This window comes from Lissotriton vulgaris, chromosome 12 (assembly GCF_964263255.1).
Source record: "Lissotriton vulgaris chromosome 12, aLisVul1.2, whole genome shotgun sequence".
Classification (NCBI taxonomy): Eukaryota; Metazoa; Chordata; class Amphibia; order Caudata; family Salamandridae; genus Lissotriton; species Lissotriton vulgaris.
The window spans coordinates 798110486-798129195 of record NC_141700.1 but is presented as its reverse complement, the minus strand read 5'-3'; the positions used below and the strand labels follow the sequence as shown (position 1 = coordinate 798129195).

At 47.9% G+C, this 18710-nt stretch overlaps 1 protein-coding gene across 4 annotated transcripts in view; it reads right to left on the bottom strand.

Moving 5' to 3' along the window:
* Nucleotides 1-18710, bottom strand: part of CAMTA2 (calmodulin binding transcription activator 2) — an 897177-nt gene that overhangs the window by 70732 nt on the left and 807735 nt on the right. For 3 of the 4 annotated variants that reach the window (XM_086946206.1, XM_086946208.1, XM_086946205.1), the window contains one exon: nucleotides 17548-17797. In XM_086946206.1, the coding sequence (XP_086802332.1) occupies nucleotides 17548-17797 (250 nt within the window). The remainder of the gene's footprint in view (nucleotides 1-17547; nucleotides 17798-18710) is intronic. The other variant, XM_086946207.1, reaches the window with a different exon arrangement.

Sequence of the window (18710 nt, the reverse complement as noted above, 5' to 3'; positions counted from 1 at the left end):
TTAGTGTCTTTAAAAGAAAGAAACAGGAAGATGTCAGACTATTGACCTGGGCGGAGAAATTTAACTTATCATCAAAGATGGCCCCCAGATTCCTAACCTTAGAAACAGGAAACGGACACTTCCCCGCCTCGACTGGCAACCATGAGTCATTCCGTACGGGGGGTGCCCCTTCGAATTTTAGCACCTCCGTTTTATCTGTATTGATCTTCAAAAAATGATGGTTCATCCAGGTAATGATCTCGGATTGGCAGGCATGAAATTTAACGGCTGTGACCTCAGGCTGCTTGCAGATGGAAATAACAAGCTGCGAGTCCTCAGCGTAAGATACCAACGCAAAACCATACCTTCTGATGAGCCTAGCTAACGGGGTGACATAAATATTTAACAATGTGGGGGATAAAGATGATCCCTGCAGGACCCCGCATGGAAGATGAAAACTCTTAGATTCCAGTCCAACCCAAACCAAATTTTAGTAAGCTAAGTACTAGAGACGTCGAGTGAAACCAAAAAAGTTCTCTTTAAACCAGAAAAAAGTGATAAAAATCACTAACTGGAGAGCTCAATACTGCAGGATCCTCACAGAAGGAGCCGGAAAAAAGAACTGACGCACAAGTTACTTACCTTCGGTAACGATATATCTGTAAGAAACAGTAGTTAGTATTAAGATTCCTTACCTTAGAATACCCCCAGGTGTCAGACTGGATCCGGAAACGTTTGCGTAGCAGTACCCTTGCGCGTCGGTAGGCGCCGTCCGCGGCTCCGCGTCCGTCTTCGGCGTCGGGATGACGTCGCCGGAGTACTTAGGCGCCGCCCTCGGGCGCTGACGTCAGTTCTTATTCACAGCTTTTCCGTGCCAGAAAACGCAGAGCCATGATAAAAATCAACAATGGTGCCATAAAAACTAGGGCCCTGAATGGGGAAGACCTTAACCCTAGATATCGGTTCGCAGAACGGGGAGGATGGGTGGGGCAGTAAGGAATCTAATACTAACTACTGTTTCTTACAGATATAACGTTACAGAAGGTAAATAACTTGTGCATCTGAAAGAAACAGGTTAGTATTAGATTCCTTACCTTAGAATAGATACCCCAGCAATACCAACCCCGGAGGTGGGTGTGCGAACCAATGATCACACCAGAAAGTCCTGGAGAACGGAACGGCCGAAAAAGCCATATCTCCGGACTTGGCTGTCCAGGCAGTAGTGTCTTCCGAACGTGTGCAGCGAGGCCCACGTAGCTGCCTGAAAGATGTCCTGCAAGGGGACTCCCCGGCCCAGGGCAGTAGTAACCGCCGTGAACAACTGCACTACACTCCCCCGGACAGAGTGGCGGAATGCCTTCAGTGCAAGTCGGATCGCCCACAGCTCCAGAAGGTTGATATGGAGCTGGGACTCTGCCGGAGACCAGAGGCCTCTGATCTCCGCCTCTCCCATGTGGCCTCCCCAACCCTGGAGGGACGTGTCCGTCACAACCATGTGCTCCGGTTGGGGTAGGGAGAGGGATCTGCCGCTGACCCAATCGCGTCCGTGAGCCACCACTGCAACTGTCTTGCAGTGCCCTCCGAGATCAAGACATGCTCGGACAAGTTGCCCTGATGCTGGGCCCACAGAGACTTCAGGTCCCACTGCAGAGCCCGCATCCGCCACCTGGCGTGATGCACCAGAAGGATGCAGGAGGCCATCAGCCCCAGAAGTCGCAGCGTCAACCTGACCGAGACTCGAGATAAAGACTGAAAGATCGGAAGCAGAGCCTGAATATCCCGAACCCGCTGTTAGGGAGGATAAACTCGAAACTGCACCGAGTCTAGAACCGCTCCGATGAAGAGGAGCTTCTGAGAGGGGCACAGGTGTGACTTCGGCACATTGATGGAGAACCCCAGCAGGTGCAGGAGGTCGGCAGTAGTCTGGAGGTGGCTGACGACTGTCTGGGGCGAGCCAGTCGTCGAGGTAGGGGAAAACTGAAACCCCTAACCTGCGTAGATGAGCTGCGACCACCGCTATCACTTCCGTGAACACCCGTGGGGCGCTGGTAAGGCCGAAGGGGAGCACGGTAAACTGAAAGTGCTCGTGGCCTACCGTGAACCGCAGGTAGCGCCGGTGGGCCGGCAGGACGGGGATGTGGAAATAAGCGTCCTGCAAGTCCAACGCTACCATCCAATCTTCTGGGTCCAGGGCAGCTAAGACCTGAGCCAGTGTCAGCAAAGCCGTTGACGTTCCGCAGGTCCAAGATAGGGCGTAGGCCCCCTTTGCCCTTCTTGGGAACCAGAAGGTAGTGGGAGTAACAACCACACCCTACTTCTGGCCAGGAACGCGCTCGATGGCCCCCTTGGCCAAGAGGGCCGTAACTTCCTCTTGCAGAAGATTCAAGTGATCACCCGACACACGCTGGTACTGCGGTGGCATGGCTGGAGGGGTCACCTCGAAGGGGAGGGAGTAGCCCCGTCGGACGATTTGCAGCACCCACCTGTCCGATGTGATGTCGTGCCAGTGGGAGAGGGGATGGCGAACCCTGCCCCCCACTGGCGTCTAGTGGGCCTGAAAGCTCGGACTAGGAAGGCTTTGAGGCAGATGCTGCCTAGGGGGGAGGGGGGGGGGGGGGGGATTTGGACTGACCATGCCGTTGTCCCTGGGCACCGCCACGGCGGTTACCACGTCTCCCACCGCGCTGGATGTTAGTCTGCGGCCCATGGCTGGCAGGACGTGTGGGGGTGCCCCTTTCTTAGCCACTAAAGGGGCGAAAGGCAGCAGATTGCTGGCGCGGGCCGACAGGCCCAAGGACATGGCCGTAGCCCTAGAGTCCTTAAAGCGATCAAGTGCACTGTCTGCCTTGTCGCCAAAAAGGCGACGGCCATCAAACGGCATGTCCATAAGGGTGTTTTGGACATCAGCTGAAAAGTTGGCAGACCTCAGCCAGGCGTGGCGACGAATCGCCACCGTCGTTGCCATTGCTCTACCTAGCGAGCCCGTGGTATCCAGCCCAAATCTGATGGAGTACCGTGCCGCATCTCGACCCTCCGCAAGGGCTTGGGCGAGTTTAGTCCGGGCCGCCTCCGGACATTGTGGCAGCAAGTCCGCGACCGTGTCCCACAGAGAGTAGGTATAATGGCCCAAGAGGCACCCAGTGTTAACTGACCGCAATCCCAAACTCAGGGAGGAGAACATCTTCTTGCCATATTGCTCGTACCTCTTGGATTCCTGATCTGGGGGAGCCGTCGGGAATGCGGTCTGGGAGTTAGAGGCCTGGATAACCAGACTATTGGGGTGGGGTGGGTGGACAGGAAGCAAGGGTCGCTCGGAGCCGGGCGGTGGCGTCTGGCCACGTTCCTATCTCCAGGGGGACCTGTAGCGGGCCTGGACCAGGTGCCCAGAAGAACGTCAGACAAGGCCTCATTAAACGGCAGCAGAGGCTCCGAAGAGCTTACCTGCGGTTTAGGGACCTCATTGAGGAGGTTAGTCCTCACAGCCGCGACGGGGAGCTCAAGGGATAAGGCCTTGGCTGCCCGCGTCAACACCACACTATAGGCTGCCCCCTCCTCCGTAGCCACGGTAGGAGGGGAGACAAAACCAGTGTCTGGCGAGGTGTCCAGACCACTGGCGACCCCTATCTCGCCTGTCCAGTCCTGATAAGGCTGACACTCACCTGCCAAAGGGTCCTCAGACCCCTCCCACTGGTATTCAGGGTCAAAAGATCACTCCAGCGCCGGAAGCGGACTGAGGGGGGAATGGGGACGGCGTCGACCGTGGTCGGCGCCAGGGGCGACACCCTAGCAGCTGGTGCAGTCGTAAGGTCGACCGGCGATGACCCGGATCCGGGTCCCGATCTGGTGGAGTCTTGCGGCGTCGGGACCTAAGTCGCCGACGGCGCCGGGGCCGAAGCACCCGGCCCGCTTGGGCATCCTTACCGGCACCGTCTGAGTTGTTCGACTTCTAAAAAGAAGATCCAAAAGATCAAAAGGTTTAGTCAAAAAATGACTAAAGGGTACCACTGTTCCCGGATCGGCGCTTGCTGGCGTGAAAAAAAAAGCTGTGTATAAGAACTGACGTCAGCGCACGAGGGTGGCGTCTAAGTACTCCGGCGACGTAATCCCGGCGCCAACGACGGACGCGGAGCCGCAGACGCCTACCGACGCGCAAGGGTACTGCTACGCAAAAGTTTCCGGATCCAGTCTGACGCCTGGGGTATTTTAAGGTAAGGATTCTAATACTAACCTGTTTCTTTCAGATCTATCTGTCCCCTGTGGTGCATGACGGGAGCCTGTGGGTTCCTGGAGGTCTTGAAAGCATGCCGCCAATTTTCCAATTGTTGTCTATGCAGCCTTTCTAGGCTAATATGCCTCTATGATCTTGCCTTTTTACCTTTGAAAATAAAGGTTGTGTGTTTCAAAGCAAACTAAGGGCAGTTTTCTTTATATATATCATATGTATATTATGACTTATATGTCTTACTTTTTTCAAATGTAAAAGATTTACACGCAATGATGGCAGTTTTGGAGCTTAGTAATATTTCAGACTGCATATGTATATGCATATTATGTATATATATATATATATATTTCAAAATCCTGAGAGGCTTGGCGCACACGCCTCAGTCGCGCATGCAGCTCAAAAACAGGACACGGACTCAAATTTCCTTCTTGCGTTATTTTATTTTTTGCCCAAAGTCAAAGAAGCGTTTCGCGGCTCCCGCCGCTTGTTCACTCGATATATATATGTATGTAGATATATGCATATGATTGGCTATTGCTCCGGGGTCCCCGCACGTGGGCGGGACTATTCAGGGCTTATGACTATTGATGAGTATCCCCTGGAAGAGAAGGACAAGTTACTTACCTTCAGTAGTGCCTTACCTGGTAGAGAACTGATCTAGCGGCAGATTCTTTACCTTTGAATTTCCCAGGTATCCATATGATTTTTCTTCAAGCAATACCCCTGCGTGCTGGTAGTTGCCGTTGGTTGACTCCATATTGTCTGCGCCGTAGTGACGTCCACATACCTAAATATGCACCACCTCGGCGTGCTGACATCAGTTAGTTTTCACAACTTTCCACACCAGGAGCATGGAAGCATGAAGTGCACTGACAATGTTGTGTTTTGAACAACGATGGCCCTGAAAGCATTCAGCCCTGACCCTAAAAACCAATCCGCAGTGCGGCGAGGATGGGCGGGTGAGTAAGAAATCTGCGGCTATATCATCTCCTTAACAGATAAGGCGTTACCAAAGGTAAGCAACTTGTCCATTTGATAGAGACATCTAGTCGCAGATTCCTTACCTTTGAATAGATACCCAATCAATACCAACCCTCGAAGAGTTTAGACTAGGAAGGCCTGCAGGACAGAACAGTTGAAAACGCCATCCATGCGGGCTTGACTGTCCAGGCTGTATGTTTGGTAAATGTGTGCAGGGATGCACACACTGCTGCCTCACAAATGTCAAGAAATAGAGCTCCGCGTTGCAAAGCCATGGTCGCAGCTTTTGCGCTGGTAGAAGGAGCTCTTAAGCCCTAAGTAGGCTGCTTTTTTGCCATTGCGTAGAAAATCTTGATGCAGATGACAACCCATCTTTAGAGCCTTCTGCACCGCACAACCTTTCTTAGCTCCCACGTACCCCACAAACAGATGGTAGTCCACTCGGAATTCTTTAGTGCGGTCAAGGTAGAACGACAATGCTCTTTTTGGGTCTAAGCGACTGAGTCGCTCTTCTTCTTTAGAAGGAAGCAGAGGAGCATAGAAAGTAGTCAAGGTTATAGATTAGCCCACATGGAAAGATGTTACCAATTTTGGTAAGAAAGAGGCCCTGGAACGTAGCACCAACTTATCGGAGAAGGTGGTCAGGTATGGAGGCTTGGATGACAGAGCCTGTAATGCACCCACCTTCCTGGAAGATGTGATTGCCACTAAAAAACTGTTTTGATACTTAGAAGTCAGTGGGGGAAATTGTGCGGAGGTTTGAATGGAGCGCACATCAGAAAGAGTGAGTACAAATTTAGGGTCCCACTGAGGCATGATTGAAGGAGAAGGCAGAAGGATAATGTTACTTACCCAGTATGCATCTCTTCTTGGCACTTAGAGCTGTAGATTCACAAGCCTGACCTATTCCTGCAATCTAGTGTTGGGTACGGAGGTTTGCAAGCTCTTTTTCTTCGAAGAAGTCTTTCCTATCCACGAGGTAAGGTGACTCCTCCTTTCGGTGATAGCGCACACTGTTGTCCAGCAAGAGGGTGAGAATGGAGTAAGTAAGTGTAGTATAGAGATGTCCATGCGTATAAATGTATAATTAAGAACTGCAACAACTACTGGTGGCCACATGTGAATCTACAGCTCTCCATGCCAAGAACAGATGCTCACTGGGTAAGTAACATCAGTTTGCAGCATGTGTGCTGTAGATACACATGCTTTGCATAGACTATAAAGCAGTATACTCTCAAAGCTGTGGCGAACCCATATAGGTAGAAGTTGTTTGGAATAGTGTTTTAAGTACTGCTTGGTCTACATTAGCTTGTTTTCGTGCTAACACATCTGCACAATAGTGTATGGTGTAGACCATGTAGCTGCATTACATATGTCAGCTAGAGGGATGTTACCTAAAAAGGCTATAGAAGCCTCTATTTTGCGAGTGGAATGCGCTCTAGGGGGTATAGTCAAAGTCCTTCTGGCTTCAGCATAGCATGTTTGAAAGCATTAAACAATCCATCTCGCAATACCAGATTTAGAGATATGATTGCCTTTATGAGGTGGAGGAAATGCTACAAATCGTCGTTTTGCGAAAGTCAAGTGTGTGAAGAGCGCGTTCTGCTACAGAATCAGGTTGAGGAAAGAAAACTGTTAAAGCAACTGATTGATTTATATGAAAAGCAGAAACTACTTTGGGAGGGAATTTGGGATTGGTCCGGAGAACTATCCTGTCTGTGTAGCCGAAAGAAAGGTTCTTCTAGTGTTAATGCCTGTAGCTCACCAACTCTCCGCAGTGATGTGATAGCAACTTTCCATGAGAAGAACTGTAAAGGGCATTTGTGTAATGGTTCGAAAGGTTGGTCCATGAGCCTTGTGAGGACAACGTTGAGATTCCAGACTGGGGCAGGGGGAATCCTTGGTGGTATTACCCTGTTTACACCTTCCATAAAGGCTGTGATTACTTGAACTCTGAATAGTGACAGATGTTGCCTATTTTGTAAGTACGCAGCTACAGCTGCAAACGAATAGACATGTAAGCCAGTCCGGTTCATTGTAAATTAAACAAATAACAGATAATGTTTTGTACAGAAGCGTCTAAAGGATTGATTTTGTTGCTGTTGGAATATATGGCAAATCCTTTCCATTTTGCAGCATAGCAAGCTCTGGTGGCAGGCTTTCTTGATTCTTTTACAATATTCATAGAGTCTGGTGGTAAATTAAAGTACCCAAACTTTAAGACTTCAGGAGCCAGATTGCTAAATTCAGTTTTTTGGGATTTGGATGTTTGATTTCTCCATGGTTCTATGTGAGAAGACTAGAGTTCAGGCATAGTTTTTGATGTGGAACTAGTAACAACTCCAACAGGGTAGTGCACCATGGTTGACAAGCCCATGTGGGAGCTACTAAAATTAGTGTGAGGGATGCTTGCTTGAGCTTCCGAACCACCCATGGAATGGGCGGGAGAGGTGGAATAGCATAGGCAAATATCCCTAACCAGTTCATCCATAGGGCATTGCCCTTTGATTGCGGGTTGGGACCGGGAGCTGAAGTTTAGGCATTTTGCTTTTTTGGCTGTGGCGAATAGGTCTATTTGTGCAAATCCCCACTGTTAGAAGCACAGAAGGAGAACCCGAGGATAAAGTTCCCATTCGTGAATTTGTTGCCTTCGTCTACTGAGGAGATTAGCAATTTGATTGTTTACTCCTGGGAGATGTTCTGACAGGAGATATTGTTGTGCTGGATCGTCCAATTCCAAACGACTTGAGCGAGTGTTGACAGTTGGAGAGAGTGTGTCCTTCCTCGCTTCTGTACATAATACATTGCTGTACATAATACATTGCTGTCATGTTGTCCGTCCGGAATAGGACAGTTTTGGCTACAAGATGAGTCTGAAAAGCTTTTGGTGCTAGGAAAACAGCTAATCGCTCCAGATAGTTGATGTGGAGAGTCTTGTGCTTGTTGCTCCACATGCCTTGTATTGTGTAATCTTTGAGTTGAGTCCCCCAACCTGTGTTGCGTCTGCTGGGAGCAAGATCTGTGGAACAGGGTTGATGAATGGCCAGCCTGCTGATAAGTTTTGTGGTTCCACCACTGCAGAGAGCGAAGGGCACGGCCGTCTACCAACACTAGATCGGTTAATAGACCCTATGATTGATTCCACTGACGTGCTAAGCGCTCTTTTAGGGGGCGCATGTAAAGCCTGACATGGGGTACAATTGCTATGAAAGACCCCATTATTCCCAGTAGTTGCATTAACGATCTGGATGGTAATGCTTGGTTGGGCTGAAATTTTTGAATGTTAGCTTGAATATTGTATATTCTGGCTACATTGAGCTTTGACTGTGTCTAGAGTGGCTCTGAGGTAAGACAATCTGTGAGGGATGCAGGTGAGCCTTTTTGTGCATTGATGGTAAAGCCCAATTGTGATCTGTGTTTGCTGCAGACAGTTTTGGTGAGCACTGGCTTTGATGAGCCAGTCGTCAAGGTAGAAAAAGACGTGAATTTGTTGCCTTCTGAGATGAGCAGCGACTAATGCCAGGCATTTGGTAAAAACTCTGGGCACTGTCCGAAGGGAAGCACCTTGAACTGGTAATGCTTGCCCGCTATCACAAATCTGAGGTATTTGTGATGAGCTGGATGAATTGGAACATTAAAATATGCGTCCTTTAAATCTAGAGTAAACATAAAGTCTGTTCTTTGTTAAAATGAGCACCTGTTGAAGTGTCACCATGTGAAAATGTCTGACAGTATGTAGTGGTTTAGCTCTCTCAGATCTAAAATAGGTCTTAGGGAACCGTCCTTTTTGGGGATGAGAAAATACAGAGAGTTAACCCTTGAGCCTTGGTACTGTGTGGGAACTGGCTTTATTGCCACTTTTAGTAAGAGCGACTGGACCTCTTGTTTTAGCAAGTGTATGTGTTCTGTAGATAACTTGTGAGATTGAGGTGGAATGTTTGGGGGATTGCTGGTAAGCTCCAGGCAATAAACATGTTGGATAATTCCAGGCACCCATTTGTCTGATGTTATAGACTGCCAAATGGGAAGGAATTGTTGAATTCTTCCCCTGACAGAAAAGGTATAATGTAAATGTAAATGTGTAAATGTGGCGTATTTGTATAGCGCGAACAGTGACCCGGAGGCATCCCGGCGCTTGTACTCCTACCACAAGGGAACCCCTCCTGGTTTTTCCTTGTGGGGTGTCCACTCCTGGGCATCCCGTGGTGAAACCAGGCATCCCTTGTGTATCAGGGGGCCTTGTGGAGACTAAGCAAGCTATTGCCCAGAGTTGCAGCGTGGGGCCCATGCTCAGAATCGGCACTGAGGCGAGAATATCCGGTCAGAGGAATTTAAGCCCGAAACCCGCAGAGGTGGGAATCGAACCCTGGTCCCTGGCCAGCGTTCTGCATCAAGGTCTGCCGCTCTAAGCATTGAGCCACACTTCTCCACTCGGGGGAAAGCTTGGGTAAGTCACGGTTTGTTGAGGGAAGGGGAGTTACAAGGTGTGTTGCCCTTACCCCTACCTTTGAAGTTGTTGCCTCTATAACCTCTGGAGGGAGAGGACTGGTTGTTACCTTTGTAAGCTGAGGTATTTTGATCTGGGGGTGTGGTTTTTGACCCACCTCTCTACGAGGAGCTACGAAAGGAACCTCTGTTGGATGCCATCTGAAGCGCTCCCATAGATTTAGCAACTTCAGTGCCCTTTTTCATTTTTTCTAACGCCTGGTCAACGCTAGCGCAAAATAAATGTACCGTATCACATGGCTTCCCCTCAATCACAAAGTCTTTCGCTTTAGGCTTATGTTCGTCTGGGAGATACTGGAGTAATTGCTCCATTTCGTCCCAGTGTGCTCTATTATATCTGGCTAAAAGGCCTTGGGTATTCGTAATGCGCCATTGCTTTGCTGCTTGAGCAGCTATGTGCTTCCCAGAAGCATCAATTAGTTAGGACCCCTTATCTGTCGGAGGAGAATCCCCTGATGTTTGAGAATTTACTCTCTTATGAGCATTGGATATGACTAGGGAATCTAATTGCACTTGTCCTTTGATAGAAATGGGGTATGTAGGAGAGGTCTTATATTTTTTGTTCACTCTAGGTATTAAGATGCGTGCTCTGACTGGATCTTTAAAAATTTCATCATCATGTTGCACCATGCCTTTAAGCATTAGAAGTGATTCTGATGACCAGTGTGTGGATTTTAAGGTCCCAAACAAAAAATCGTCCTCTAGTGATTCCTTGTGGAGCTTTAACCCGTGGTAATGCCCAGCCCTGGCAATGAGTTCTTGGTGAGATGGGCTGGGTAAAGGTCTGGGTCAGTATCACCTGGTGGATCCACAGTGTAATCTGTCCAAGGATCTCTTGGAATATCCATTCCCCCATCATTTGCATCATCATCGTCATGAAGAGATTGAGGAGAATCCTAAGGTGTAATATACAAAGGATTCTCAGGTGGTGACGGAGGTGCTGGAAGTGGAGGCGATGGTATATGAAAAGGACTTGTAGCCACAGACTTTATCTTCATGGGGATTTTGTAAGTGTCCTCTTCTTGAATCTTGCGTATCTTAGATGGCTTTACCTGAATATGGCCAGTGTCAGGGTGAATATGGAGCCTCTTTTGCTTCGGATCGGGTGGTAATGAAATGTGTCCAATTTCGGATCCAAAGGGGTGCCTTTGTGTTTCGGTGCTGAAGTCTTCGGCACTGAAGTTTTCGGTGTTGACGGCGGCTGACCTTTTCGGCGAGGAAGGTCTCTGCTCAGAAAGCTGCTTGGCTTTCGGCGTGGAAGATTTCTTCTCTGAGCGAACTTGTGCTTAGAACCGGAGGCATTCATCTCTGAGGAGGCTTTTCGTGGACTCAGTACTGAGCCAGAACCCTTGACTGGTAGTTTCGGTCCCGGGCCCGAAGTCAGGGAGTCAGAAAAGTCTTCTCGGTGCCGACCTTGGCCCGAATGTTGAGGGGGTGCCGATGCCTTGTAATTTTTTGGGAATTTGTGGGGGCAACGGGTCTTCGGTACTCATGTCACCATGCCCCTACGGCAGTTCTTTGGCTTCGAGGTCTATCTCGAACTCTGAGTCTGAATCTTGTTCGGAGAAGGCTTCCTCCTCCTCTGCTGCTTATGCATTGATTGACAAAAAAGTGGTTCTGTCGGGTAATGTCCAATCTCTTTGAGTTAGGCTAGAAATAGCTCTAAAACACAAACAAGCAAAACTCTCTGATATTCAAAGTTTTTATATATATTAAAAACAAAGACCAATGAGACAGTAAAATGGAATTACTTCATTCCACTACATTACTAACAAATATGAAGTGCAGTGACTGTGGTGATTTCAGTGACAAATGTGAAGCATGTAGTGACACTTATATACAAGAACGTTAAATCAATACACTTTGCAACAAAGGGAAGGGAGAGGGTAGAACGATATGTTTTTTTTATCGTTAAGTGGCCAGTTTCATCAAAGTAAAAGTTCCAAGGAAAGCAAGGAATTATTGTCCATATTCCTGGAAGTATCTTGGCCAAAAGGAAGAGCGTCGACGTTTTGACCCAGGTTGCGCCCCAGTTGGTGGTCGCGACGGGTCTTTATCAAGACAAAGGGGGGATGGGGAATGTTCTAAGTTTAATGCGTTCCAGAGGGTAGCCCGTTGGTCAACCCTCGATGTTGCAACCATCTGCGTTAGTGCCTCCGCGATGGGGGACAGCGATCCAGAAGTGAACGCCTGAACCGAGCTCACCGTGGAGGATTTCTTCTCTGAGCGAACTTGTGCTTAGAACCGGAGGCATTCATCTCTGAGGAGGCTTTTCGTGGACTCGGTACTGAGCCAGAACCCTTGACTGGTAGTTTCGGTCCCGGGCCCGAAGTCAGGGAGTCAGAAAAGTCTTCTTGGTGCCGACCTTGGCCCGAATGTTGAGGGGGTGCCGATGCCTTGTAATTTTTTTGGAATTTGTGGGGGCAACGGGTCTTCGGTACTCATGTCACCATGCAGCTACGGCAGTTCTTTGGCTTCGAGGTCTATCTCGAACTCTGAGTCTGAATCTTGTTCGGAGAAGGCTTCCTCCTCCTCTGCTGCTTATGCATTGATGTCTTCTTGGCCATAGTCTTCACTGAAGATGTCTGGTGTGTCTCCGATGCTTTGACACTGCATCTCACGACGTTGAGACCAGCGATCGCGAAGAGTCTTCTTTGATCGGAACGATCTGCAAGCGTCGCAGTCTTCTTACTTGTGCTCCAAAGAGAGGAACAAGCTGCGAGTCGGTGCGCAGATACTTCGCTTGGCACTGAGGACAGAATATGAACGGAATCTGATCAATCAGGCGAGAGCTGACCGGGCACGGTTAGTCCTCGAAGGCCGTCCACAAAGCTTTCCAATCTAAAGTCGATTCTGATGTTGAAATAATACACGGAGAAGTGGAAAATGCGTACGGAAACAATACAGTCGAGGGTATAGAGGATTGCGAAGTACCTGAAGAATGGTTTCGAACCGGAGCAAAGCAATACAGGTCCGAACCCGATAGTGGAAAAAAACAATCTAACAATGGAGTTGATGACCATGAGCACTATCACCAAAAGGAGGAGTCACATTACCTTGTGACGAGGATAGAATTCCTTGCAGAAAAACAACTTGCAAACATCCGGACCCAACACTAGAAGGCAGGAGTATGAAAAGAATGTGTGTCCACAGAACACATGCCTCGAACACATATGTACAAGGCCTTTGCGAAATAAATTTACAATAGATTTAAACAAAGAGGGTTGGTCGGATCTATGTTGATACAACGCATGCTTTTACATCACATTTTTTACAACGCAAAAACTTTTACAACGCATGTATTTACAACGAATGTTTTTACAACGCAGGTACCTTTACAACGCATACCATTACAACGTAAGTATAGGTAAATATATATTAATTTTATTATCGTAAATTAATTTAAAAAAATATAATTTAATGTAATTTAATTTAAATTTAATTTTAATTTATTTTTACCCTGTACCCCTGTACCCCAAAAACCCAAAAATGACCCTGAACCCCAAAAATACCCCTTTACCCAAAAACTAAAAACTGACCCTGAACCCTAAAAATACCCCTTTATCCAAAAACTAAAAACTGACCCTGAACCCCAAAAATACCCCTTTACCCAAAAACTAAAAACTGACCCTGAACCCCAAAAATACCCCTTTACCCAAAAACTAAAAACTGACCCTGAACCCTAAAAATACCCCTTTACCCAAAAACTAAAAACTGACCCTGAACCCCAAAAATACCCCTTTACTCAAAAACTAAAAATTGACCCTGAACCCCAAAAATACCCCTTTACCCAAAAACTAAAAACTGACCCTGAACCCCAAAAATACCCCTTTACCCAAAAACTAAAAACTGACCCTGAGCCCCAAAAATACCCCTTTACCCAAAAACTAAAAACTGACCCTGAACCCCAAAAATACCCCTTTACCCAAAAACTAAAAACTGACCCTGAACCCCAGAAATACCCCTTTACCCAAAAACTAAAAACTGACCCTGAACCCCAAAAATACCCCTTTACCCAAAAACTAAAAACTGACCCTGACCCCAAAAATACCCCTTTACCCAAAAACTAAAAACTGACCCTGAACCCCAAAAATACCCCTTTACCCAAAAACTAAAAACTGACCCTGAACCCCAAAAATACCCCTTTACCCAAAAACCCAAAACTGACCCTGAACCCTAAAAATACCCCTTTACCCCAAACATATAACATTTAAAATATAATTATATACTTACCAATACTTACGTTGTAATGGTATGCGTTGTAAAGGTACCTGCGTTGTAAAAACATGCGTTGTAAATACATGCGTTGTAAAAGTTTTTGCGATGTAAAAGTTGCGTTGTAATGGTATGTCGTTGTAAAAGTTGCGTTGTAAGTGATGTTTCCCGGGTTGGTCTGGCAGCCGCAGACAGGGCTTAAAGGTACCCTTTGAGAGTGCCCAGAGCAGGGCCCTTTAGGAAAGGGTTACAATAAAAAAGTAAAATGTCAGATAGGGAAGCAGAAAGAGGGTCGATAGACTTTTCTGTACAATATAATACAAGCTTGTTCCATCTGCAGGTGTACATCGACTTAGTAGACTGACCCCTGGATGCCAAAATATTATTACAGACTTCGGGAGGAAGGTTGAATGTTGTCAACTGGCGCTGCTCAATCTCCACGCAGAAAGGCGTTGCCTTGACAGGATTTGGGTGGGAAATTCTCCCCTGCTGCTGCGACAGAAGATCCTCCTGAAGGGGCAGCCTGATCGGAGGATTGAAGCTCAATTGGAGAAGCTCAGGATACCAGGCTCTCTGTGCCCAGTCTGGGGCCACAAAGTTGACTTGTGCCTGGTCGTTCCTGGTCTTCTTGAATACTCTGCGCAGGAGTGGTATGGGGGAAAGGCATATAGGAGGCCTGAGCTCCACTCGAAATGAAAAGTGTCTCCTAGCGAGAGCCGCATTGAAACCTCCAGCATGCAAAATTGCTGGCAATGCATGTTCTCAGCCGAGGCGAACAGATCTAACCAAGGCTCTCCTCACTGTTGAAAGAGACCTTGCGCCACCTCCGGATGGAGACGCCATTTGTGATCCATCAGGCATCGACAACTGAGTTGGTCCACCCTTGTGTTCAGCGAACCTGTCAGGTGTACCAGCCATATCCACAGACGCAGAGCCTCTTGACAAAGGGTCCACGACGACCCCGCCCTGTTTGTAGCAGCCCCACATGGCAGTGATGTTGTCTGTGAACGTTGCACCAGCTGCCCCTTGACAGAAGGAAGACAGGCTTTCACCGCCAAACCAATCGCTCAGAGCTCCAGCAGTGTGATATGGAGTCCGGAGCCCGGATTCCACCGGAGACCAGAGTTCTCTCCTCTCCAGTGTACTCACGATTTGCCCTGTGGGATCTGGTCATCGGAGTCCGAGTAGTCCTCGACGGTGATGATCTCTAGGTCCGAATCTGGAGCTTCTTGAAGTTCTTGGTCATCATCGAAGATGTTGTCCGGTTCCAGTGCCTGTAGCTGCATCTCCTGTCTAGCGGCCCGTCGATTCTATATGGTTTTCTTCGACTGAAACTGGGCGCAGGCTGGGCAGGTTTCTTCCTTATGGTCTGGAGAAAGGCACTTGTTGCATACTTGATGCTTGTCAATATGCGGGAACTTGGGAGTGGCATTGTGAGCATCTTTTAAACGGGCTCCTTTCCATCGACAGCAGGCCCACGTGGCGTCGAAAAGGCCCAATGGCCCGCGTCGACGACCAATTCGAGATGGAAAGCTTTATTGAGTCAAGAGGTACCGAGCGAGAACAATACCTTCGAATTCAAAGGCCTTTTGGCCTTTATAAAAGTTTTGTTTCGATTCCGAAGTTGGAGTGTAGGAATAACATCCGAACCCAATGGCGGAAAAAAACAATCTGAGGTTGGAGAGGATGCCCATGCGCACTGTAGTCCAGGGGAGGAGTCACCTATCTCGTGATACTTCGAATACTCTTCCAGGACAACAAAGTGCAATCATCCGGACCCAACACTAGGCGGCGATCTATGCACAGATATGAATTCAGCAGCCCACATGCCTCGAACAAAGGGGTTCTGATGTGGAAGCCACAGGCTAAAGAACTTCAGTCAAAAGATTAGTCCTGACCTCCACTGAGGGCAGCTCCAGTCCAAGGACCTCGGATGCCCTCTAGATCACCATGGCCTTAGCCACTGTTGTCAGAGAGAGCATGCCAGTACCTGGAGGATACAGTCCACTGGCCCCCCAAGCTCTCCATACAAGTCCAACTGCTCTGCAGGGTCATCCTGGTAATCCAGAGGGTCCCTCCCATTCCTCTCCCGAGCCTAAAACATCCACAAAGTGTTCAGGCGTTAACGTAGAACCCCTGGGTTCAATCGATTTATGTCAGAATTGGCGTTGAGCGTTATCATTCCGACATTGTGTTACTGATGGGGCTGGCACTGCCGATGGGCATCGCCAGTGCTGAAGGCACTGACTTCAGGTCCGACGCTGGGGGAGGCGTGTTGACACGACCAGTGTCAACCCAGATCTGATCTCAGAGACCCCACCGGCGCCCTGGCTGGAGCTGGAGCTAAAAGCATTGAATGAGACGGGCACCTTCCGAACCCGCGGGCCGGAAGGCTCACCAGAGGGGTCGGCCTGCTCAAAACCCAGCCATGGCCTTGTAGAACTCTTTAATCTGAGCAAGGGTCGCTCTGGCTCCTGGAAAAGGAGGGAGACACGAAGTCGACCCTAGCTTCATTGAACTGTGCCTAGGGTGCCAGTGGTCCTTACCTCCTTCATCGATGCACGATAATTGAGGTGAAGATGAAGTTGCTTAGACTTCTTCTTCTTCTTGTGCCTCTTCCCTGAGTGTCCCAATGACCTTGAGTGGGACAAAGAGGACTTTGGGCTCTGAGAACGGTCCTGTGACTTCCTCTTCCTCGAACGGGACCTCCGCGGAGTCTCGCTTGACGGTGTTGGATGTCGGGCCGCCAGGAGCTTAAAAGCCTACTCCCGTAAGGTTTTAGTAGCTATTGCCCGACACTCCGAGCACAACATCTAATCGTGGTCGGACTCGAGACACCAGAGGCAGACATAATGGGGTTCGGTGACCGACAATGCGCAGGGACAAGCCCCGCACAGCTTAAACCCTGTCTTTCTCAAAGACATCCTCGCACATGATGGATGTTGAAAAAAAGCCTGTTAAAAACAGACAGAGGTGTAGCTTGTTTGGCGCTTAACTGGCACGGAAAAAAAAGAACTGACGTCTGCGCGCCTTTAAAGGTACTGCAACATCATAACCAACGCTAATAAAGTCAAGCTGAATGGAGCCACCAAATGGTGCGGGCAAGGAGTATTTCCCAGCAAACGTTTCCGGATCCAGCCTGACGCCTGGGAAATTCAAAGGTAAAGAATATGCAGCTAGAAGGCTCTATCAGACACAACACGTTACATAAATTAGGTCAAGAAGAACCAGGTTGTCAATGGAAGTGAAAAAATAAAGCAGAGTTGTAGACTGCATGGGAAGGTGTGTTGGTAGGTGTGTGTGTGTGTGTATGTTTTATAACAGTATTAAAACAGCAGGCTGAAAATGAAATGGGGGCGTATCTTCAGTGTCAAACTGTTGCTCTCTGTGAAATTCGAATTATTTTCTCTTTGGAAAGTATCGTGCATGTAACGGTTCTGTTAAAAAGATACAGCGAACTGGAAAGGTACATCAATGTCAGGATATTGCTCAGGCACTTCAAGCACATTGGTAAAGCCTGAGCCACATCTCTGCTACTCGTAAGCAGACAAATGCTAACAATCCTATTCACATCTCACCTAATTGCACACAAGCAGCGGTTCACCATCAAGTCCACTCCCCACAGCCCCAAAGCAAGTTACCTTGTATTTCCGGAAGGCTGTCTGGATAATCTTTGCGGCTTCATAAAGCTCTCGTTGCTCGTGATCGGACAACGTCAGTAGGGCGAACTCGCTCTCCATCTTGCCGTTGGCAGAGGCATTTAGGAACTCGGACCAGTTGGCAGCAGTAGGTGCATCAAACTTCTCGAAGGCGATGTCACTGAGAGGAGAGTGAATTGGGCTCAGACAGGTGTGCGCTGAGGGTGGGGTCAGTGGCTCTTTACAGACAGATCTGAATGAGGGGAGCATAGAACAAAGAAAAACGTGGAAAAATAAAATAAAACAAAAAAAAAAGAAAGGAAGAAAGAAAGAAAAAAACCTAGACTCATTCTCACAACCAAGAAATCAAGAAGCAGATGTGTTTTTGAGAATGATAACAGGGAAGGTGTTCATGAAACTCAAAATGAAAATATTACTGCTGCAGTCCTAAAAATATGTATTCTCAAAGCTCTCCAAAGCTACCTTGGGTTTCCTGCCATTCTTACGTTTCACCTCCTTCTCCTACCCAAGCCAAGACTGCTAGAATTACTACTTCCCAAGTAAGGCAACTTGTACCTGGTTGTGTTTGTCATATATGTGTTTGCAGTTAACAAATAGCTGAAAAATGCATTTCCAGTGGTGGGTGTAAAAGCATTAGAATGCACTTCAGGTTGGTAAGTGTGTTGTTTGAGAGTGAGAGGTAAGCAGTGAAATACAAAACAATAAAAACATTTCCAATGGACCCTGTAGTGTTCTCAAGATCCACCCACTCTGAAATTTGCCCCTTGAAGCTCATCTCATGCCAGAACCCTTAATAGAAGCGAAAGGACAAGGGCTAAAGATATTGGCACTCGCCCTACCATTTCTGACTGCACAAACCTTTACTGTTAAAGGAAAGAATTTCAATGGGATAATTACTACAGATCTCAGTGGTGCTAACGTACAATCACGTGGCGAAGTTTGCAGGATATTATATTTATCTGAAATCTGATCTGGAAGTTTAAGTATGCTACTAAAGAACAAGTTATTTCCTTTGGTAATGAGCTTTCTGGTGGATACTCTATCCAACTACAGATTCCTCACCTTCTGAAAAACACCCAGGCACAAGACTGGATATGCAGTTTTTTCATCCGCATGCTCCTGTGTGCCAGTAGGGTTGACTCTTC